Consider the following 23,745-nt stretch of genomic DNA (forward strand, 5'->3'; position numbering starts at 1 on the left):
ATTTCTTGAAATTGAGGTAGGTATTCTTCTGGATCAATATAAGAATCCTTTTTTAGAAAATGTGGTATGCCATTAATTCCAAGCAACCAATGTACAAGTGAACCTTAGGAACAAAGGAATGTTTTCAAAAAATTCTCTCCCCCACATACTCATAAACTGGGATCTCTTCTTGGTACATATCCTGACAGAATAAGATGTAATATCCTATCTAAACAGGTTCATCTTGATTCTTACACTAAAGAATCACAATTTGATCCTGGCACTATTTCCCAGATTGATCTTGTCTAAAATAAGTTGCACCATCTACTCTATTTATTTATTTCTATATTTCCAAATCCCTGCTACAGGCCAGGCAAAGTTCTAGGCAGCACGCTTGCCTCAACAAGGCATCACTCTGGTAAGAAATAGAGACAAAATTAAACACATACATACAATGGCTGATGCCCTGTAGAAAACTCAAGCACAAAAAAGGGGACACATGCCTTCTGATCAGTGGCGAATGAAAAAAAAGAGGGGAACGCCGGGCGTGGTGGCTCACGCCTGTAATCCCAGCACTTTGGAAGGTCAAGGCGGGCAGATTACCTGAGGTCAGGAGTTCGAGACCAGCCTGGCCAAGATGGTGAAACCCCGTCTCTACTAAAAATACAAAAATTAGCTGAGCGTGGTGGCTCATGCCTGTAATCCCAGCTACTCAGGAGGCTGAAGCAAGAGAATTGCTTGAGCCCGGAAGGTGGAGGTTGCAATGAGCCGAGATCGTGCCACTGCACTCCAGCCTGGCTGACAGACCGTCTCAAAAAAAAAAGGAACACAGTCATGGAGTAGGGATGGGGATGCCTCTTCAGACAGAATGCTGAGGCCTCTCTAGAAGTAGAAAGGGAATCTGTGACAATATTGGGGAAACATGTCAGGAAAAGAAAACAGCCAGGACCAAATCACAAATTAAGAGGAAACGCAGTATCCAGGCAAAAAGACCCATGTGTCCAGAGCAGAGAAGGTAGGAGAAGCAGCTAGAACTGAGGCCGGAGGGGCAGGCAGGGGTAAGGCTTCTGAGAAACACTCATCGCCATTCACTTGTCTACCCAGAATAAGCAGAGTAGAAGTCATCAAGCAGAGAGCAGAGAGCAGATCGCAAGCTCCGCAAGGCACCCCAGCTGCTGGCGTCTCCCAGTATGCCCCGTCCTTGCTGCCCCTGAATAGAAGTATGTTCCTGTCTCATGGGTTTTTAACACTGATCACTGTGATATGAAAGAAGCTAAAGAACTTCTCTGCTTCCCTATTAGCTGACCTCAATGAGGACTCATTATTTGACTGCTTAATGAAGTACAGTCTTTAAACATGTATCAATGAACAGATCTGGAACAGTATGTATTAAATTTAACGTGTTAAATTTAAGTCAATTTAATGTCATTTAGTTATTAACTATTAATTGATCTCATTAATCCGATGTTTCCAACTTCCTACCTCAAACTCAAAGAAAGTCACTACTCGCTTCTCTTCCCCCAATTAATCGCCAAAGCCTCTCTCCTTCATTCAGCCCATCCATCAGTCATTAACACATACTCCCTGAGTGTCTGCTCAGAGCTAGCACCATGCTAGGTGGTAAGGATCAAGGACCCCCTCCTCATGAAGCCCACTGGCTAGAGGAAGAACTTCTCTGTTCCTGCTCCCTGAGACAAGAAACCTTGGAGAGATTTTGATTCACGAGTTTTGACCTTGCTGGGGAGCCTCTGAAGGGCCCTTCTACTGCTTTCCTGATACATTTTCTCTGACCCAGGATGACCTTTCCATGCTGGACGGGGTGAGAAGCTTAGGGAATATAACATTTATTCCATCCTCTGGGCCAAGATCTGTGCTAAGCACTTTACATGCATTACCTCATTTAATCATCACAACAGTAACAATCACAACTAACACAGATGGAGCGTTCGAGATGTGTCAGATACAATTGTAAGCACTTATCACCTCATTTAATCTGCACACTACCAATTGCTATAGGCACTTCTATGATCTCCATGTTACAGATGAAACTAAACTTTGCCCATAGTCACAGCCAGCAGGTGGCAGAGCTAGGTAATTTCAATCCAGACAATCTCGCTTCAGGGTCTGGATTCTCAAATACTATGCCACAGAGCAGCCCTGCTGAGTAACTTTCCCAAGCTACACAGTTTTGAAGTAGTGGAGCCAAGATAAAATCCAGACAGATTCCAGAGTCTACATTCTAACCACCAACCCAGTGGGGTCTCAAACCTGACACCTGAGAATTCCCTTTCTGGGGCCCACAAGGTCAGAGCTATTGCTATAACAACACTAAGATGTTGTCTGCCTTTTTCACTCTCAGATGTGTAGAGTGGAGTTTTCTGGAGGCTATCATGTGTGAAAATGTCATCATTCTGGTGGCTTATGAAATGTGTGATTGTTTAATCTTATGTTTTAAATTTTTCTGATTTATGAATAAGGCCTGTAGTCTAACTAGCATTATTATACCAAATCAATTTCCTAGCTTTCATATTGTACTAAAGCTTTGTAAGATGTTACTGCTAGAAAAGGCTGGGTAAAGAGTACACAGGACTTGGGCCGGGCGCAGTGGCTCATGCCTGTAATCCCAGCACTTTGGGAGGCCGAGGCAGGCAGATCACTTGAGGTCAGGAGTTCAAGACCAACCTGGCCAACATGGTAAAAACCTATCTCTACTAAAAAAACAAAAACTAGCCGGGCGTGGTGGCGCACGCCTGTAATCCCAGCTACTCAGGAGGCTGAGGCAGGTGAATCACTTGAACCCGGGAGGCGGAAGTTGCAGTGAGCCGAGGTTATGCCACTGCACTCCAGCCCGGGGGATAGAGCAAGACTCCTTCTCAAAAATAAATAGAGTACATAGGACTCTCTACACTATTCTTATAACTTCACGTGGATCTATAACTATTTCAAAATACTTTGTTATAATTTCCAATATGGTAAACATCCATAGATACAACAAACATCATCAAAAAGCTCAAGCTGCTGCTGCACTAAGACCGCCTCCAGTCTTCCATCGTACCTCCCCTCTCAGGGCTAAGAAGACAGGACCGACTCCTAGAGACCAAACCTACAAGAGTGGAGGGAGGCAGGGGGGCTTAATCCAAACATTCATGTCCTACGTTCTCCCCTTCCTGGGCACCTCCCCCACTTCCTGAGTACAACTGTTAACATTAAAAACTACAAGCGTTACAACTATAAGCTTTCTCCCCTCTTCCTCCTCCTTCCTTTTTCTCCCTTTATGCCCTGCAATATCTTTTTCTTCCATACTTTGTTTTATACATTTTCCCTTAAAAATAAGCCATGAACTTTGGGAGGTTGAGATGGGTGGATCGCGAGGTCAGGAGATCGAGACCATCCTGGCCAACATGGTGAAACCCCGTCTCTACTAAAAATACAAAAATTAGCTGAGTATGGTGGTGCCTGCCTGTAGTCTCAGCTACTCGGGAGGCTGAGGCAGGAGAATCGCTTGAACCTGGGAGGCGGAGGTTGCAGTGAGCCGAGATCGTGCCACTGCACTCCAGCCTGGGGACAGAGTGAGCCTGTCTCAAAAAAAAAAAAAAAAAAAGCCATGAAAAGGAATTTCTATAACTTTCTACATCAATGTACATGTGAAAAGAGTGTGAGCAGTGTCAAGTATGCAAAGTTAGGGACAAAACATGGCTGTGACATTTGCTTTCCCCAAACAGGCACAAGAGTCTTTATCATTTGAAGGGTTTCACTGCTAATCTCTAAAGGAGAAAAAGCAAAATATACCAGAATAAACTGAGATAAGTTGCAATGGCTTCAGAGTATTAATAAACACAACAACTTACTGTCAATGCCCGTTTAGGCTCCTGCAGGAAATGGAGAAAAAAGCAGAAGAAAGTTCCCAATACTTTAAACCCCAGGGTGGTGAAGCTGAGACCCCAGCAAGGTGAGGTTACCAAAAGGGGCCAATTTGCATTTGTATTCCAGGCCTGGGCTCTACCCAGAGAACACTTTAGCCTCCTAGAAGCTAGTCCCCACTATCCTAACCTAGTAGGATTTCCCCTATGGCTCTGTTACAACACTCTCCACAACTTGCAACAGTGTGCCCTGTGTATTGTGAAAGCCCTTCCTGGTTGGCTTGGTTAATCACCTCTCCAGAGAGGCAAGTTTAGGGCTGTAGACAGGCAGGCTGTGCTTACTCGCCTCGATACAGCCTGGCACAGAGTGCCCAGCTCAGAGCAGTGGTCACTGCGAACGGGCAAACAAATGCCTGGCAATCAACTGCCCAGAGGTCTGGGCACAGAGAGATGGCTGTAAGAGCAGTACAGCCCCAGCTGGCCATGGAGTCCATGGAAGTGGATGAGAGTCCTCGATGGAAAGCAGAGGAGAGAACAGCCGAAAACAAAGCCCTCAGAATGCCCTTATCAAAGAATGAAACGGAAGAAGAAGCACAGCAAATGAGTCCCAGTCCTAGAAGTCATCGCAGAGCCAAAGAGGCACCAAGCACATGGCATCACCAAAGCTGGGGAAGACTCCAGGAAGTGAGGGTGGTCAACAGAGCCAAACCCTGCTGCTGATCCTTCAAAATCTGTCACGTCCAATTCCTTTCTCCAGTTCCCATTGCCACTGACATCTTCCAACCTGAAGTTATTCAGGAATCTCCAATCATCCTGCACATATTAGCAGCAAGTGTCCGTGTGCTGGAGCAGCGCTACCTGGGGAACGCAGCAACCAAGAGAAGGGGCAGGTCCTGCCCACCTGCACCCCAAGCTAATGTGGCAGACTAGGGGTGTTCAACGTCTCAGTGACCTAAAGAGTGATGTAGGAGAGATAAGGAGGGGACAGTGCAGTGCTTTAGTTAGGATGGCAGGGGGAGGCCTCTCAGAGAAGATGTCACACAGGGACTTGGACTTGAGAGATGAAAATGAGTCATGTATTAAGAACTGAGCAGTCCAGGCAAACATGTCAAGGAGAGAAGGGGCCTGGGCTGTTCAGGAATAAAAAGAGGCCACCACGGCTGCACCAGAATAGAGCCGGGAAGAAAGCAGAGGCAGCCACCACTGGAACATGCAAAACCAAGGCAGGGCAAAGAGCTGGACTCAATTCAGAGAGCGGTGGGATGACACAAGAGGGTTTGGGCAGGAGAGTGACGAGATGGGGTGAGGCTTTCTGGCATCTAGGCTACTCTACATTCAACTTCTCTGAACCTTTTGTCTTCTTGAATAAGCAGTCTACAAAGTATCTGATTCAAAACGCTTTTTAAACTTTCTAAATAAAATCTAGTCGTTGGTCTGCTGGCTTTAGAGACTGTCAACGTTCAAGAGAAGCAAAGAAAATAAGTCACCTGAGGGCTCATCCCCTCCTCTTGTCCAGAAGATTCTAATACAGAATGGGAACGGTTGAGGATGGGGACAGGGGGTTGGTAAGCAGGAGAAGGAGCTTTCTACTGCCTCCCACTGAGGCTGTTACTGGTGAGACTGAGTTTTAACTTCTCAAACTATCTTCATCCAAAGCAACAAACTGTGGGCTACAGCCTTTCATCTCAGATGGGGTTTGTTCGGTCTACCCATGGATTTAAAAAAAAAAAATTATATTGGAAGAAATCACAGAAAAATCCCCATTTTACTGTTACAGGTCATCCCTGGCCCCTACAGGCATCTGGGTTCCTGGCACACCCTCTGGCCCCTCCTACCCTCACCACATTAGGTCCCCTTGCTACTCTGGGCCTTTCTCAATTTAGGCTTTCACCTGGCCCTCAATTCTTCTGACGATCAATATCCTCCACATCCTTCCAGGTCAAGTTCAAATCCCAGCTCCTCCACGAAAACATTCCCAACAACTTGCAACGACCGCTGGCTTTTCTGATTTCCCAGATGGTGAGCTGCATGTTCTGTAAGGCCTATGGAGAATGGTCCCATAGGGAGGAAAACTGTTGGCGAGGAAATCAATCAGGAGCTTTCTGTAATAGCCCAGAGAAGGGATGTTTGGGTCTGAATTCAAGCAGTAATAGTAATTAAATTATTTTACAGGACAGAATCAGGACATGGTTACCGGCTGAAAAATAACAGTAATAAATAATAATTTACGGTGTTTCCTATGTCAGGCACTAGCCTAAGGGCTTTACATCTAGAAACTCATTTACTATTGACTGCAACCACACGGGGTGGGCACCATTACTGTCCCCATTTAACAGATAAGAAAGTGAACACGAATAAGCCGAGGACTTGCCCAAGGTCACACAGCTGGAATGACATTGCCAGAACTGACTAAGGAGAGTGAGTTAGAGGGCATCAAAGGAGAGGCAGAGAAAAACAGTCCCACAGCTTTTTTCTCTGCCGAAGTGTTACTATCCTAACATAAGAGGAAAGGCTTCTTGCCACAAGCTCATTCCAGTGACTTAAGGAAATGCTATTCAGGTTGTTAATTTTTTTTTGAATTTCACAAATAATATTTTCATTCAGAAAGACAAGGTCCCAGATTTTCTAAAATTTGCTAATTTATCTAGTAGAATACATGATTCAAAATGAGATTTCAAGTGCTACCACTATTCATTCAACATGCTAATTTCCTAAACTACACATTTATTAATTGAGGTTTAAGTCAAAACAGATAGCAACCACCTTACTTAGAAGTCTTTTTTTAAAGTGAAAAAATCAGATTCATATTTATAATTATCTATAAAAAATATACTTCTATATTAAGAATATGATAAAACAGTGAAAGTGGTTTCAACTTTTTATATCATATATATTTTTAGAATTAGAAAAAAGGGGGAGAGATAACTAAGATGAAAGATAGAAAGCCATCCCAGGGTTTCGCTAACTCTTTGGAGTTAAGATTATGAATAGACATATCTACATGGTCAGATGGTCTCCCATAAAACAGCTCCTGTAAAGAAATGAACTACTGATACATGCAACGATATGGCTGAATCTCAGAAACAGTATAAAGACCAAAATGAGACAAACACCAAAGGGCAAGGACTATATGTATTCCACTCCTATGAAACCCCAGAATAGGAAAAACCAATGTGTAGGAACAGAAAGCCGATCAGTAGTGACCTTGGGCAGGGAAAGACTAACTTCAGAGCAGTAGAAAAGAACTTTTTGGGGTGACAGACATGTCCTATGACTCGACAGCGGTGATAGTTACACGGGTGTGAAACCTGTACTATACAGTTAAAACAGTTACCTTTTACTGTATGCAGATTATACCTCAAAGTTGAGTTTTAAAGTCAAATAACAGGTCAATAAATCCTAAATTCTCATCTTTAAATCATGTTAAAATGAAACTTTAATGCACAAGAAAATATTTCCGATTGTATTCACTTTCTTATCTGTTAAATAGGGATAGTAATGGTGCCCAGCCCATGTGGTTGCAGTCAATAGTAAAAGACTTACTGAACGGAAAGCACTTAGGCTAGTGCCTGACATATACGAAACACGGTAAGTTACTATTTTTTATTATTATTATTTTCAACCAGTAACCAAGTCCTGATTCTGCCCTGTAGAATAGTTTCATTATTTGTATTTATTAAGAATTTTTTAACTCAACTCTAACAGCCCTCTCCTCAAAACCCTCCAAAGGTTCCCCACCTCACTGGCAAAGTCTCCTCTGTCCTTCTGGCGACCCCAGAGCTGAGCCCACACTTCTTTGACCATTTACTCCACCCTCCTCAGGTCTGCTCCAGGTACGTGAACCACAGAACCAACCTCCTCCACTCTCCCTACCCAGCCCTTCTCTCCATACTCTTTAGACAAACGTTGACTGTAATCAGCAAGGTAACTCTGCTCTACAGCATAACATTGGCATTGGCTGCTGTTACATAAAGCTGCATGTACCATCTTACATGGTCAACACATACTCATGTTTTTATTTTTAAAAGTATATAAGAATAAGCAAATTTTATTAGTGTCTCATTTAAATTTATATAAGTAACTCCTTTTACATGCTTTGCCCAGAGAATTATCAGCAAGTATTATATCAGTTTAATCTATTTAATTAAAGCACCTAGTTTCAAATATTGACTTGATCAAAACTAACTGGAAAGTGGCAGCAATACATGACGGAATAGATTAGACCCATTTTCCTTAATATTAAGAACAATTTATAGTATATTCATACTAAAATATATATTATTGCTACAATAGACTAATAATAATCACCAAAGTAACTGTTACAAGCAAAAAACAGCTTAGAATCATACCATATTAAAATCGCTAAAATTCTACGAACCCATCTTTGTATAGATTTTTGCAAACAAGAATCTAAGCTACTACGCTGGAACAAACGATGGGAAAAAAAATCAAACAAGCTTCAGTTTACTGAAACGGCATTAAATTATACTTGGTTAAGAAATGAGCAGGACTGCTGTAACAATAAACAGATGAAAACACAAACCAAGAAATGCTTATACACCATTTTTAAAAAGAACAGGAGTCAAATTAGTTCTGAAATACAAAAAAGTACCCTCTTTCAAAAAGCTGTCAGGTCCACCAAGTCGTCCAACTGAAGAAACTGTCCTAAAGCATGGTGTTAATCTCAGTAGTGAGCACACGTTATCACCACACTCTTGCTCCCTTACAATCCAGTCTCCACAGCACAGTGGGGAGGACATCTTAAACATGAAAATCAGCCTGTGTCACTGTCCCGTAGCCCTAAAGGCCCTATAAACCTTGCCTCTCACACCAATGTCCTCTTATCCCAGAGCCCCTGATAGGGCCAAGCTCCAGACCATAGCTTGCTCTCCGTTTCATGAACTACCAAGCTCATTTCCACTCCCGGGTCTTTGGACTACTGTGTGTTCACTCTGCCTGGAATTTTCTTTTTCCAGATCTTCATGTGTCTATCTGGTTCCCGGTTATTACCTAAGTTTCAGTTCTACTAGCAATCACCTCCACAGAGTAGCCTTCTCTGACCATGTAATCCAAAGACCTTCTTTCACCTCTACCCAACATCCTTTATGACAAGATCTTGTTTAATTGTCTTCACAGCACTTTTCACTATCTGAAATTACCTTGCTTGTCTTCCTGCTTTTTAACAGTCTCCCTCTTGGAGTATGTTACTGGCAGAGCCCTTGCCCACCTAGTTCACTGCAGAACCCACAACATGCTGGGATACAGTCTGTGCACGATGAATGAGGGAAGGAATGAATGAATTTTAGGGACAACTGAGATAATGGAACCATTCCTGAGATAAAGCCATTCCTAGATAAGTCTAGGAAAATAAGAAGGAAAACAGTAGAACATCTCAAAAGTTAAGTATCAGGATGGGTGTGGAACGTTAATGAAGCAAGTAGGATACCTACGATCTGAGAATGGAGAGAAGGGAGCATGGAGAGCCAGGGGAGGAGGCACAATGACTACTGCTCTCGCTGCCACCCAGGCATGGGCTCAAGTGGAAGGATCGAAGACTCACATGCAAAGCAAGCTGGGCTCTAATTGAGAGGTTAAGAGATATTAAGAAAGGGGTGAGTTTTGAGTGAAGAACAGAAGGGAAGAGAAAGAAAGCAAAGAATATGTAGGTCGGGGAGCTTTGTGAGAGCTGGGCTCAGAGGGAGCTATCACACTAGGACCGACTTGGAACACACTGATACAACTGAGCGCAACAGTCCAGAATGCCGCCTCAATAGTCAGTGCTGAAAGTACTGGCAGGCTGTGGACTCTATTGCTTCTTCTAAAGGAATCAATAACAAACAATATGATATGCCCATGACGAGGATCCTGCAGTCCCTGAAACTCAACTGTCAGGCATATATCAACAAATTATTCTATGCTATTGTCTTTGAGACCATACCCATCATAAGAAACAGAACTGACAACTAAAACCCATCAAAGCAATGCTGATCCGTTCCCGGGGAGAATAACCTAACCCTAAAATAACCATCAGGATTTTATTTATAAGTCAATCTTCTTCAAGTTCAAACTTTTTTATATCTGAATTTTGTTGTGTGGTTATTTTTCAGTTTTTCAAGCATTTACTGCTCATTTTCACTGTCTGAAAATGACAGCAATAAATACGAGAAGGGAAAACTGTAAATTATCCTGAAATAAGTCTTAACCCTGAAGAATGACTGGGGTGATTGTTGAAAAACACTGATAGATTTTATGCCATAACAATTGGGCCTAAACAGCATATAACTAATATTCTTCTAGTAATGAAAATATAACAAAAGATGCTAAAAATTTTACTCATAAAAAGTGGGCAATTTTTATAATCCAAATAAAAGCTTCATTACTACCAGACCATTTAAATTACACCCAAATCAGAAATGTGTTAACCATTAGAAACATAAGAGGACACTCTTCCACTGATACTTGGCATTTGGGATCAAAGGCGGTCTTCTGCAGATCTGATATTAAAACTTGTCAAAAGCAAAATGAAATTGTAAAAGAGCCAAAAAAAAAAAAAAGTAGTAGTTATTGCTGCCACTTTTTGACTGGCAAGCAGACTTTTTTAAACACAAGTTTGATATAATTGAAATATAAAGCAAAAGTTTGAAGTGTCAAGTCTAATTCACTAGAAATATTACAAGTCTAATACTATACAAGAATTAAGGCATAATTAATCCTAAGGTTAAAGATGCAGACATATCAAATAAATGATTTCTGAACAGCGATGCAACAAGAACAATATTAACACTTAGATTCCACTTTGGAAGAACTCACAACCATTCTAACGCAGGATCAAGACTCCTCCAACAAAACAGTTCCTAGACTGCAGAGAACTGAGCTCCTTTGGGTGACCAGGTTCGTATTAAGAATCAATCTTAAAATAGGAAAATAAATGAAATCTATGAAATATATATGAGTATAACTTTGATGGACGATGACTGTGAAAATCCACTCTGTTCTCTTTTCCCTCCCCCATCTCACCATTTCAAAAATAATTTGCCTTCAAAAGCATGTCAATAAATCTGCAAGTTTTAAAATAATAGAAAGCATGTGCCCCATGTGTTCGCCAGATTCGTTTTTTATGATATATGTCCTCTGCATTAAAATAAACATTTCTGATAAAGAAAGTAATGAAATCAAAAGAATCCAAAAATTTCACATCTCTCAATGCAGCACAGGACTGAATGTATTAAACTTGGCCCAGCTAATTAAATTGAACTTGTGATCTCTAGGTAGAGTCACCTGTACATGAAAAAAAGGTGTCTAAAGTTTCAGTTGATGAGGGATACAAAATGTTTTCAAGTCTGAGAGTTTTAAACTAAGGACTAAAAAAAAAATTACATACTTCATATTTTGGGTTTTGTCCTTCATATTTTAAAAGTAAGTGCTTATGAACATTTTAAAAAGAAAACATTTCTGACACCCACGTATTTCTGTAACTACAAGAGAGATGATATTGAAACCAGAAAATAAGAATCCTACTCTAGAATATATTATTAGATCCACATAACTGGCTCTACTTATCAGAACACCCTTGAAGCTATGAAAATATCCATAGCAGAATAATTTAATCACCAGGTAATCCCACATCTCCTGTAAAGAGAAACACAACTTACATTTCAATATTTGCCCTCTTGTTTTTATTCTGAGAACAGGTTTTTCAAGGACAAATGCTTAAAGTTTCTTCTTTGATCATTTGCAGTCTCTATAAATAACTTTTAATCCTCTCTTTTTTTTATTTTTTTATTATTATACTTTAAGTTTTAGGGTACATGTGCACATTGTGCAGGTTAGTTACATACGTATACATGTGCCATGCTGGTGTGCTGCACCCACTAACTCGTCATCTAGCATTAGGTATATCTCCCAATGCTATCCCTCCCCCCTCCCTCCACCCCACAACAGTCCCCAGAGCGTGATGTTCCCCTTCCTGTGTCCATGTGATCTCATTGTTCAATTCCCACCTATGAGTGAGAATATGCGGTGTTTGGTTTTTTGTTCTTGCGATAGTTTACTGAGAATGATGATTTCCGATTTCATCCATGTCCCTACAAAGGACATGAACTCATCATTTTTTATGGCTGCACAGTATTCCATGGTGTATATGTGCCACATTTGCTTAATCCAGTCTATCATTGTTGGACATTTGGGTTGGTTCCAAGTCTTTGCTATTGTGAATAATGCCGCAATAAACATAGGTGTGCATGTGTCTTTTAACGAACAAATAATCACAAAATAAAAAACGCTAAAAATGAAAGCTTAATAAGCTTCAAAACAAACACACACAAAAAAACTCACACTAGAGTGTGGCAAGGGAGAGGTCAAAAAGAAAGTCTTAATGAAAATCCCTAAGAATGAGTCCTCTCCTCAGGGAACCACAGAAACGCCAACCCACGCCCAAACAATGCACATTCCACTGCACGAACAAATGCACGGTATGAACGCAATGAACTAATTAATGGTATTAAGAAACAAAAATGAGAATCCAGGAGAAATGAATGTGTGTGCTACTATCTTGTAAAAATCAAGAGCTGGTCTAACATCTAGGTCATGTATTTGTATAAATTCTGATTTTTAAACTCACCTGATTCATTTTCAATTCCTGTTGTGTTCTGTAAAGATACACACAACAAAGAAACTTCTTTGATTACATGAACCCTAAAAAGAAAAACAGACAATTGTAATATGTACCTGCCTACAAATTTACAGGGATTTAAAACCACATACAGAACTGTAGAGTTTGCTGAAAGGGCTATTTATAAAGCAACTCTATGCCAAATCAACTTCAATCTATGCTGAGAGCTTCCTTGTCAGATTTATTATCTCCAGTAAAATAGATTTCTTACTACTCTTTGCTAGGACTTCACTGTACTCTACAACTGAAAGCGGACTCATTAGGAGGACATCAAATCTTTGCTTTGGAACTGCATCATTCCTAAGAAGAAATAAATTAGCTTTCTTAATAGAAATACAAAGCATTATTGAGTACCTTATTATGCAATATAAGTGTCTTTTTCTTTTACCAATACTGTGTTGTACGTAAACACCATTAGACCCCATTACATTATTCTGTTTTTCAAGTTCCTGAATTAGAAAGTTGAATTTACTAACATTGGCCACCAGGAGTTCTCTCTGAGGAAAAGAACAAAAAACTGGCAGTAAAATACAAATGTTTTAATAAAAGATGTTGGGAAACAGCTACATTGTCCCTTTAAAAACCCATGTTCCATGTATTCATAGTATAGTAAAATAAAAAGACAAAATTATTTCTTGTAAATGCATATGACATACTTGTTTCTAAATAATAATCTCTGAAAATGGTCCTTTCTGCAACGTATGCCTTGAGTCATTTGATGTAATTCATAATATATTAAATCATGACACTTTAAGTAGAACTTCCACTGTAAGGTTCTAAACATTTCCCACGTTTACATACACACACCATTAGGCATAATTCTCCTATTTCTTTATGCACTTGCTTATAACTTATCTTTCCTTCCTTGACCCACAAGCCTCTGCTTACATTGTAACATTATGTTCTAATTGTTAATAACGCAAAGAATACATAATTTAGTGACATTCTTCCTACTGCCTACCCACTGTTTTGACATTTTACCCTTGTTTTTTAATAAGGTAGTTGGATTTTTCTTTCCTTTTCTTGATCTATTTAACCACTCACCTGATCACCCTTAACCACCAAAGGCACTATATTTAAGTTAGGGCCTGGCCGTCTGAACTACTTTTATTCATAATTGGCATAAGGATGTATTCCATGAGATTGCATCTTGTTAGACAGCTCACTGCTAGCCAAACCAATATAAACTCTTGGTAAGCAAGTACTCAGGGAAAAAAAAAAAAAAAAAGCCAGAGAATTGCAAGTTAAACCATGAAGTCCATTCCTTTACATTTTAATACTGAGCATCTTTCTCATCTATATTTACATGTCCTGCCTTAGTAAACATCACATATTGAACATAATCAACCCTCTTCTCTAAGACGTAAGATTGTTATCAAGTTAAAAATGTATATTTTGGGCTGGGCACAGTGGCTCACGCCTGTAATCCCAGCACTTTGGGAGGCCAAGGCAGGTGGATCACGAGGTCAGGAGATCGAGACCATCCTGGCTAACACAGTGAAACCCCGTCTCTACTAAAAAATACAAAAAATTAGCCGGGTGTGGTGGCGGGCGCCTGTAGTCCCAGCTACTCGGGAGGCTGAGGCAGGAGAATGGCATGAACCCGGGAGGCGGAGCTTGCAGTGAGCCGAGATCGTGCCACTGCACTCCAGCCTGGGTGACAGAGCGAGACTCCGTCTCAAAAAAAAAAAAAAAAATGTATATTTTGGTATTAAACAGTGATGAGGTTAGTGATCCCTCAGATGTGCACACCTGACCCTCGACCAGAAACGCCTACTGACTACTATCCAGTTCCACGTGGTGGCCCTGCATGACACCTTATTCCCCCAGGTGAATAAGATGTTAGGGGTTTCACGTGTCCTCTGACAAAGCTTTTATAGGTAGATTTATTAACACTGGCTCAGGGGAGTTCTCTTTGAGGAACAGAACAAAAAACATCTGCGGTAAAATGCAAATGTTGTAATAAAAGATGTTTGGAAAGAGCTATAATGCTTTACCATTTCCCTTTGTTTGCCTTTTCCCTCTCACAAGAATCGTCGGTATCATCATCACTATCATTTATGAAGCTTCTTCCAAGGACTTGCAGGCACTGTGCTGCCTTCAATGAACCAGCTCAGGTCCCCTTCACCAAAATAAGCACAGCACTGGCATCCTCAATTAACAAGAGCTTAAGATAATTCGGTCAAGGTCTCATAATTTTGGTTTCTGCTAATGCATCTTAACTACATTTCACCAATTTTTTACTCCTGCCTCCCCATGAGCACCCACTATGTGTCAAGCACTGCCCTTGAGCAGTGGAAAGGAGGAAGATCACTGCCCTTTTGGGGAAGACAGTCACAGTAAATACATAAGTGAAATATGTGGCATGCCAGAAAATGAAAGCGCTTTAGAAAAAAATAAAGAGTTATGGAGAGGGAGATAGTTACTACAATCTCTGTCTCTACCTCTATGCAAATTCAACAGTGTGGTCAGAGAAGGACTGAGAAGGAGCAGTCTACATAAAAGCCAGGAAAGGGACGAGCTTCAAACCAGGAAAGTATGGGGAGAAATGTTATATGGAGGTGGAGGTGGAGGTGGAAGCAAAAGCGAGAAGCCTCACAAGGCTGCAGCCTGGGGAAGCAGAGAGGGAGCCAGGATGCTGGTGTGGCTGGTGCAGAGTCGGTGAGGGGCACATGAAGAGGCGATGTCGGAGGCTGATGCCCAGTCTAACCAAGAGACAATGGGGGCATGGCTCAGACAGTAGAAGAGATGTGAAAAGTAACTGGATCCTGGACGGACAGACGGACGGATGGATGGATAGATTTTATTTCTTTTTTTTTTTTTTGAGACGGAGTCTCGCTCTGTCACCAGGCTAGAGTGCAGTGGTGTGATCTTGGCTCACTGCAGCCCCCACCTCCTTCCAGGGTTCAAGCAATTCTCCTGCCTCAGCCTCCTGAGTAGCTAGTACTACAGGCACGCGCCACCACGGCCAGCCAATATTTTTGTATTTTTAGTAGAGACGGAGTTTCACCATGTTGGCCATGATGGTCTCGAGCACCCAAAATGTGCTGCAGTTTTAGATCTTAGGCATGAAAGAAAGAAAGGAAGTCAGGGATGGCACTGAGGTTTTGGTCCTGAGGGCATGGGAGGATGGAGCTGCTGTTTTCTGAGATGCTGCCTTCTTCTTACCATCTGCTTTTCATGTTTTCCCTCTTTATTTAACACTTCTTTTCTTTTCCTCACCTTTTGTCATTGCTAGCTTGTAGGCACAATTCAGACAACTGAGATATCCTAACATCTGATATTGAATAATTACAATAGTACTTAAAACATTGCATTATTTGATTATCTCAAGGAATCTCATGTTTTTCTTTTTTTCTGGAGATGGTGTAGTACTCTCTCACCCAGGCTGGACTGCAATGGCACAATCATAGCTCACTGCAGCCTCGAACTCCTGGGCTCGAGTGATCCTCCCACCTCAGCCTCCTAAATAACTAAGACTACAGGCTCGCGCCACCATGCCTGGCTAATTTTTTTTTTTTTTTTTTTTTTTTGGGTAGAGATGGAGTCTCACCTTGTTACCCAGGCTATCATCTTTTTCTCAATAAAAAAAGGTTAGAATATAATTCAGACTGCTACATAATTAATAATCTTCTCTTTCTACACTACCTGTTTCCTCTCTGTCCAAATGAGAATGCACTTATTTCTTTCCAGAGAAAAGAAAGATCATAACATCTTTTTCTTAAAGATTCACTATATATCTGTGTGGGGAGAGCCTCCTCCCTATTACTTCCAAATCCTAATTGCTAAAAACCAGACTCTCATTTTTTCCTCTCTCCCTCTTGGACTCACAAAATTGTCAAGCTATATACATAAAATATTGTACAACAACAAAAACACTGTAAATCTGACAGTGAATTCTCAAATGTTATTTTAAAAACTTAATTCTTTATTCAACTATATCAAAAACAAGGGGTGTTAAAGGAAAAGAAGTAAGACCTGGGCGGAGTCTCTCAACAGAGGAACCCTGCATTTTGGACTGGCCAACTCCTTGAGCAAGACTGTCCCTTTCCTTATGGGCACTTAACATTGCTTTGAGCAATCAACACTGGCAGTGCCTCCAATCATTTTGACAATCGAAAATACGTACACACATTCTCAAATGCCCTTCCAACTGAGAACCTCTGAATGTGGTAACCATGTGACGAGCTGCAATAGGATAATAATGTATTCTAAAGCAACTACAGCATCTAAAAATGTTTGGAATAACTTCCTTAAGATTCCTCCAGCACTGCTCAAAACCCCTGTGGAAGTGCCATGGCAATCCTACATAACCTTCATATTCAGTGTTGACTTCAACAGTCCTGTCTTTACACACCCATTTAACTAATACATGGTATCTCCAGGCCAAGGTTTATCAAACGTGAGAAACGGAATGATCAATCCAGCAGTGCAGAGGCAGAGAAAAATCTTTCCAAGCGTATCACTGAAACCTTAGCAATTCTACCAAATGCTCTTTTTTTTTTTTTTTTGAGACGGAGTCTCACTCTGTCGCCCAGGCTGGAGTGCAGTGGCACGATCTCGGCTCACTGCAAGCTCCACCTCCCGGGTTCAGGCCATTCTCCTGCCTCAGCCTCCCGAGTAGCTGGGACTACAGGCGCTCGTCACCACGCCCGGCTATTTTTTGTATTTTTAATAGAGACGGAGTTTCATTGTGTTAGCCAGGAAGCTCTCGATCTCCTGACCTCGTGATCTGTCCGCCTCAGCCTCCCAAAGTGCTGGGATTACAGGTGTGAGCCACCGCGCCCGGCCAAATGCCCTTTTTTGAAGTGCTAAACAATTAAGTGCCTCTGCTTTGCTAACAGCAGATACTGAAAATCTTTAAATCCCTAGGACTTCTCTGACCTTGGCTTATGCCTTAGTTTCTTTTCTGCATTTCCACGCCTAATCAAACCTTCTTGACTATTTGTACAGCACCCCTTGAATAAGTCTAACATATCCCTTCTATCCCACCTTAATATTTATCAGTCCCAGAAGAGCATGCACTCTTAGAAAATAAGAGCTTGATCTCTATTTTACATATCTAACATTTTTAATAACATGAGTATATGCACTTAACTTTTCAAGATATTGCTTTCAAGTTCTAGACAAATCAGTCTTAGAAACATTTATTAATAGCATAAAGATGATTTGATGATTAATGATCAGTATCAATATAACCACAATAAAATAATTTGAGTCATTACTAAGACACTAGTCCCATAAAGTGTCAACACAACCTCAACAACTGTTAAGCTGCTGTCTTCTGACACGGAAGTCCAGAGACCAGAAAATCTAGAGACATGTGGGACAGCCCTTTCCCTGGGTCATACCAGCCCTGCAGCCCCAGCACCCTCTATTACCAATCCTCTGAAATAAAGCAGGTTTATCTAAACAAAGACACAAACTAGCATTAATGTAATACATGTAACACTTAAACTGTCTTCATATCTGCCCTTTACGGACTTGTAAAAATCTACAAATCTATATGAAAGGCAAAGTAGGAGAACAGATTTTTTTTAAGATTAGTTTACATCTGTGGGGGAAGGGACAGAATTGGGAAAATACATATTTGATTTGTACATTCACCTCTAAATCACTGATATTATTTTTTACAATTTTCTTTAGGATCACTTTAGATCTCTGGCAGGGAGGGAGGAGTAACTGGAAAATAATTAACTTTGCAATAGACACATAGAGGTCACTTATACTATTTTATAATTATTTTAAGTTACAAAAAATTCTACATTGTGACATCAAGAATCAGAAAAAACTTTAACTTTCATGATTCAGGAAGTTTATGGATAAAGAGTAAAACAGAAATAAGTAAGAGAATACGTTTTTATCAAATTTAAAAGACCAGAATGAAAACATGGACTAGACACAAGAAAAAAAGTTGCCATTTTGGGAAAGGAGTCTTAGAAAGTTCATGGCCAACACAAAAAAAATTCTAAAGCTAATCACCACAGAAAGCAGTTCTCAAGGCAAATAAATACTGTAGCAAATACAGAGATGATGCAGCTTTTAGCAGACTAGATTTGTAGTGTCGTCTAACACTGACCTTACTCTGACCAAAAGATTCTTGCAATCCTGAAACTTCTAGAAAAATAATAAAAATGTCTGAAATATGCCAACTTCTCAAAAACAGTTTTTATTGATTTTAAAATGCTATTAAGGTATTCATTGTCATAGAAAACTACCACGCACAATTCCTAAATTACAATCTGTGAACTTTTTTTTCTTCAGAAAGACTCCACGATTAGAATCTGTCGAAATTTGTTGTAGAAAATTCTTTAAACCAAACATTTAAATCTAGGACTTCAATTTAATTTGTTCCTTGAATCTATTTTTATGTGGCCCTTAAAAACATACCCAAAAAACCCATTGCTAATATAGCAATAAAAATACTTTGGGTAAAAAAAAAAAAATCTGTAAACTTCAGATGTCAATATGAAAACATGTAGTATCCACTTGTTAGATTAAACAAAAGCACAGATATTGAATCTGCCCAGGATTTGCTAAATGAAAATTCATCAGTTTTCCTTTTCTAAAATAATACGATTTCACAAGAGTAATCATCTAGCTTCGTACTAAAAAAATACAGCCCCAACCTTGGTATTAAAGTGCAGACTATATTACCAAATTAAATAAAGTGAAAAATCAAACCTGATACTTAAAGAATAAGGAGATTCTATGTGTGTGGAGAGAGACTGCGCAGACAGGAAAGGTGTGGCAAGCTGCTGAACCAGAGGCAATGAATTCCTTCTGCTTGAAACCACTCACGCCTCTCACCCACCGAAGGATTTCTCCCAATACCAAAAGACATTTGTTAACACAGAGTATATCACATACAGCAATTTCCCTACCTACAAATATATAAGAGATACAAGAATAGAATGTTCACAAATAAACCAGTAATTTCTCCCATTTCAATGATCAGTTTCCTCAGTGAGGCCTAGAACACGACAGACAACTATCGCAGGCCCTGACTCCCCGAATGCATAGAGCAGAGAAACCTAAATAGCGAAGTGGAGTGTATCGAGTTTACTCCAGGTGGGACGATCTGATACTAATAACACAGTTTCCATGTAACAGATTAGAAAAACCAAGGGTCTGCTGTTCTCAGTGGCTTTGGAGCTGCAGAGCTCCAGTGAGAAAATGAGACTGATTCAAGCTTTTGTTTGAAATATTTAAGTTTATAGAGCTCTGAGGTCAACAGCCCTCCGGCTCCAATGGGCCTCGAGCAATTAAATGACACCATATCAAAATGTCAAATAAGGGACCTGCTGATATGCCAGGAAAGGACTAGAAATCCGCATTTAGATTGTGGCATTCCAGGGTTCTTTCCCTGTCAGAATAACTCTTCCTTTACTTGGGAAGAAAAAAAAAAAAGATTAAAGGGGAAATTTTCAAAATCTACTGCTCCAAGCATCCATTAATAATGTGCCAGCTCAGAAGTAAACGTATGGCAGTTGCTGATTATTTATTCTTTATTATTGATTGCTGTTATTGACAGCTATTAATATATGCTCTCCCTCGTACTTTTGATTAAATGTATACACCTAAGTCATATTCCACTGAACATGTAATTTATTACATCACAAATCTCAAGCTTTGTTTAGGGTTCCTACAATAATTCCCTGTAACCCCCTTATTAAAACTACCCAGTTTCTCTAAAGAAATTAAAACATATTATCTTAGCTCTCACTATAGGATATTCCTTCCCTCCAATAGTACAAAAAAAAAAAAGAATTATTGTCAATTTTCCTGCATGAAGTAACTCCATCCAATCAAAGGACTCTTGAATTAAAATATTAATTTCCTTTCCTTATTTTTAAGACTAATTGCCAAGAAATACAAATGTAAAAATCTGGGGGCAGGTCAGAATACAAGAGTTTTCCAATCAGTCCTTGCTCTCTGATGAGAACTATGCTTCAGATTCAAGGCCATTATTACCTCCTGCAAAACAGTATTAAAGTAACAGAAGTTTCCATGAAAGATTCTTTTCTGACATTTTCCCTACATTAGATGTATAAAAACTTTAACTTATAAAAGGAAAATTAAATCAATTCTTGACTAAGGCTCAAATGCCAAGCTTCTAACTCAGACAAAATTTCTAAAGCAAGATGCCATATGATAGCTCATTTCACAATTCCCAAAACAAAATGAATCCTCAGTTGACCCCTGTGTACTATTTTTCCACTGGAGTTGCCAATGCAGATGTTACTTTTAAAATTAAGAGATGTCTAGGAATCCTGCAAAAGATTTGTGAATTTCCTGAAAAGCGGAAGAACACTACAGCAGCACGGACAGGGTAGTGGTCCTGGCACCAAAGTCTTCATGTCTCACATGAAGACTCTCTGAGCAACAGAGGCATCTTACAAGGAGCTGCTCGGAGCTCTTTTCATTTTCCATACAACCTGCACATAAATGATGGGGAGGCTTCCTGAATTCACAGGTGAACAACCTAAAGCAAAACTGGAAGTCATAATAGATAAAATGACAACTTAAACTCTTTTGCTACGGTGTCAGGCACACTTATATTACTACAAGATTCTATAGGTCTTCTCCGAAGATTTTATTAAGTTTTTTTTTTTTCAGTTTTGGTAGAAAGTGACTCTTCTATTTTAAATAATTTGAGATTTGGGATTTATTCTCTAAATATGTTACTACTTCTCACAAACATTTAAAAATAATGGCAATGCCTACTGTTTGCAAAGTGTGTACACTATTCTACAGTTTAAGAGGCCCTTAAAACTATATACATGCAAGCTTTTTTTGGAAAAAAAATGTATATTTCCTCAAAATAAATCATTAGTTCTTGTTTCAAGGTAAAGAGAAATGCCTAACCATTTATGATTTTAAAAAAAAAGATGAAAGACTGTCTTTTGATGTTTGTCTGCTTTAGTCTGCAAAACAGTGCAACTCAAGTGAGCCTCAGTGCAGAGCAAGGACAGAACAGATGGGCAGTTCTTAGGGGCTCTTAGTTCCAGGTTAAATCTAAACTTGACCTTGTGGTAGAGTTCTCAGATACTGTGTGAGGAGTTGCTATCCTATTTCACACCCTGTTCCAAAAGGTCTGTGGAGAAAGATGGAAGAAGAATGACTGAGAAGCAGAGCCTATGATCACCTGTAAGAGGAGCCGGGCTTCATAGCAGCCCATAAGGAAGGCAGCTTTAGCACCTGGGATGGACTAAGAAGGCAGTGTTGGCAAGAAAAATTGAATATTTTAGGAAGATTACGTTGACAGAAAAGAATAAGGAAGTAGGTGAGGAGAGGGCAGCCAGAAAGACTGGGGCTGGGCAAGTCAGTTCAGAATCCAAGAGAACAGGCAATTAGGGTTTGAACTGCAGTCAAGAGCTGAAACAAAAAATATGATTGACACTGCAGAGGGAAGGAATGGGCAGAATGTTAGCTAACTGAACAGGAGGTAAAAAAGAAATGGCAAAGATGAGTCCCAAAATTGGAATGTGAGTGACTGCAGGAATGGTGGTTTGAATATATTTTAAAGACAGAGCAGTCAGGAGTAGGGACAATACTTAAGTAAAAGGTGGTGAGCTCCATTTTTTTTTTTTTTTTTTTTTGAGACAGAGTCTCGCTCTGTCTCCCAGGCTGGAGTGCAGTGGCGCGATCTCGACTCACTGCAACCTCCGCCTCCCAGGTTCAAGTGATTCTTCTGCCTCAGCCTCCCAAGTAGCTGGGATTACAGGTGCCCACCATCATACCCGGCTAATTTTTGCATTTTTAGTAGAGATGGGGTTTCACCATGTTGGGCAGGCTGGTCTCGAACTCCTGACCTCGTGATCCACCAGCCTCGGCCTCCCAAAGTGCTGGGATTACAGGCATGAGCCACCACACCTGGCCAGTGAGCTCCATTTTACTGACTCTAAGGAGATGCCCGACCTTCCCGGGAAAAGTACATCAGTCTCAAGTGGAAGAACAGGTCCACGCACAAACAGGCCATCAACATGGAGATGGAGATTCAGATGTCCCAAGTGGGTGCCTCAGGAAAGGAAATTGCCAAGTGGAAAAATATCCACAGAGAAGGGTAGACGGTGCAGGATGTGGCTTTGTGAAAGGCACGGAAGGAGCTAGAAAACATAGTGGCCCCTTCCACCAAGTTCTGTAAGAGTGGAGGGAAGGTCAAGATGCCTAAGGACTCAATAGATAACTGGGAAGGCTTTTCTCTCAACAATAACTGCCATGTTATTTCACAACACTCATTGTATTAGGAGAAATATCTAAGAAAAAATGTTACTAATGTTCTTGAAAAGCCTAAAGTATCTCAAATTGCCTGCCTATTCTTTATTCATCTCAAACCATCCCGATGAAAAAGACTAATCATAGTCTTCACTTTACAAATAGTAAGAGACAACAGGGGACAAGTGACCTACCTACCCCCACCATAGCCGAAAATCACTCGTACTCCATTCTTGATCTGTGATACTGTCATTCTGTACATTGAGGTAGGGCTCCATTAAATTACTCGAGAGTGCATTCATATATTTACCTCCCCAAGCAGGTGAGCTGACCTGCCTTCTAACAAGCGGTAACAGAGCTTCACAATTAAGAATCTAAATTTATCCCAAGAGCCATCCTTCTGAAAACTCCTACTTTCAGATGTACTGTAAAACTAAGTCTTTCAGAATTATAGCAAAGTCCCTAAAAAATAAGCCTCACAGAGTGAGGAACATTTAGAATGTCACTTTTACACTGATACTCCAATTTATATTTAATTTACATTCTCTTAACAAGGTCTTGGGCAATGTACAGGATTCATACTGAAGTATATAAGGGTTTAGTGAATCTTACATGGCAGAATTTAAATTATGTGAAAGTGCCACGGAATTATCCCACCAGAGTTTAACATAGGTCTTAACAGAACTACATATAAGCACATATAAAATGTGTGGGTTTTACCAATTTCCAGACAGACTGCCCCCTATAATCAAACTAACACTTGCACTTAGCTTTACATATTTCAGACAAGCTGTGCCAAGAAGTAATTCAGCTCTTTCAAAGCAAAACCCAGAGTATGATTTATTGCAAGAGCTACAAAATATTCTTTTCACCAAAATGGCTGGAAAATAATAAGTATTCAGTAAAATCTCCTTTATTGCATGTTCCAAAGGACTAATAAATGAAAACACAGTATAGGCATGACATGAACCAAGACTCTAAGAATAAATACTATACAGTACTAAGAAAAATACTGTA

The 23,745-nt window shown here is 40.2% G+C and overlaps 1 protein-coding gene across 6 annotated transcripts in view; it reads right to left on the bottom strand.

Annotated features, from left to right (window-relative positions):
• PRDM2 (PR/SET domain 2) overlaps nucleotides 1-23,745 on the bottom strand; it is a 129,743-nt gene that overhangs the window by 97,103 nt on the left and 8,895 nt on the right. For 3 of the 6 annotated variants that reach the window (XM_034955757.4, XM_063594685.1, XM_057299795.2), the window contains exon 2: nucleotides 12,460-12,533. The exons of the other annotated variants lie outside the window; for them this stretch is intronic. In XM_034955757.4, the coding sequence (XP_034811648.3) occupies nucleotides 12,460-12,468 (9 nt within the window). In that variant the 5' untranslated portion in view covers nucleotides 12,469-12,533. The remainder of the gene's footprint in view (nucleotides 1-12,459; nucleotides 12,534-23,745) is intronic. 6 annotated transcript variants of the gene reach the window in all.

Source organism: Pan paniscus, chromosome 1 (assembly GCF_029289425.2).
Source record: "Pan paniscus chromosome 1, NHGRI_mPanPan1-v2.0_pri, whole genome shotgun sequence".
In the NCBI taxonomy this organism is placed as follows: Eukaryota; Metazoa; Chordata; class Mammalia; order Primates; family Hominidae; genus Pan; species Pan paniscus.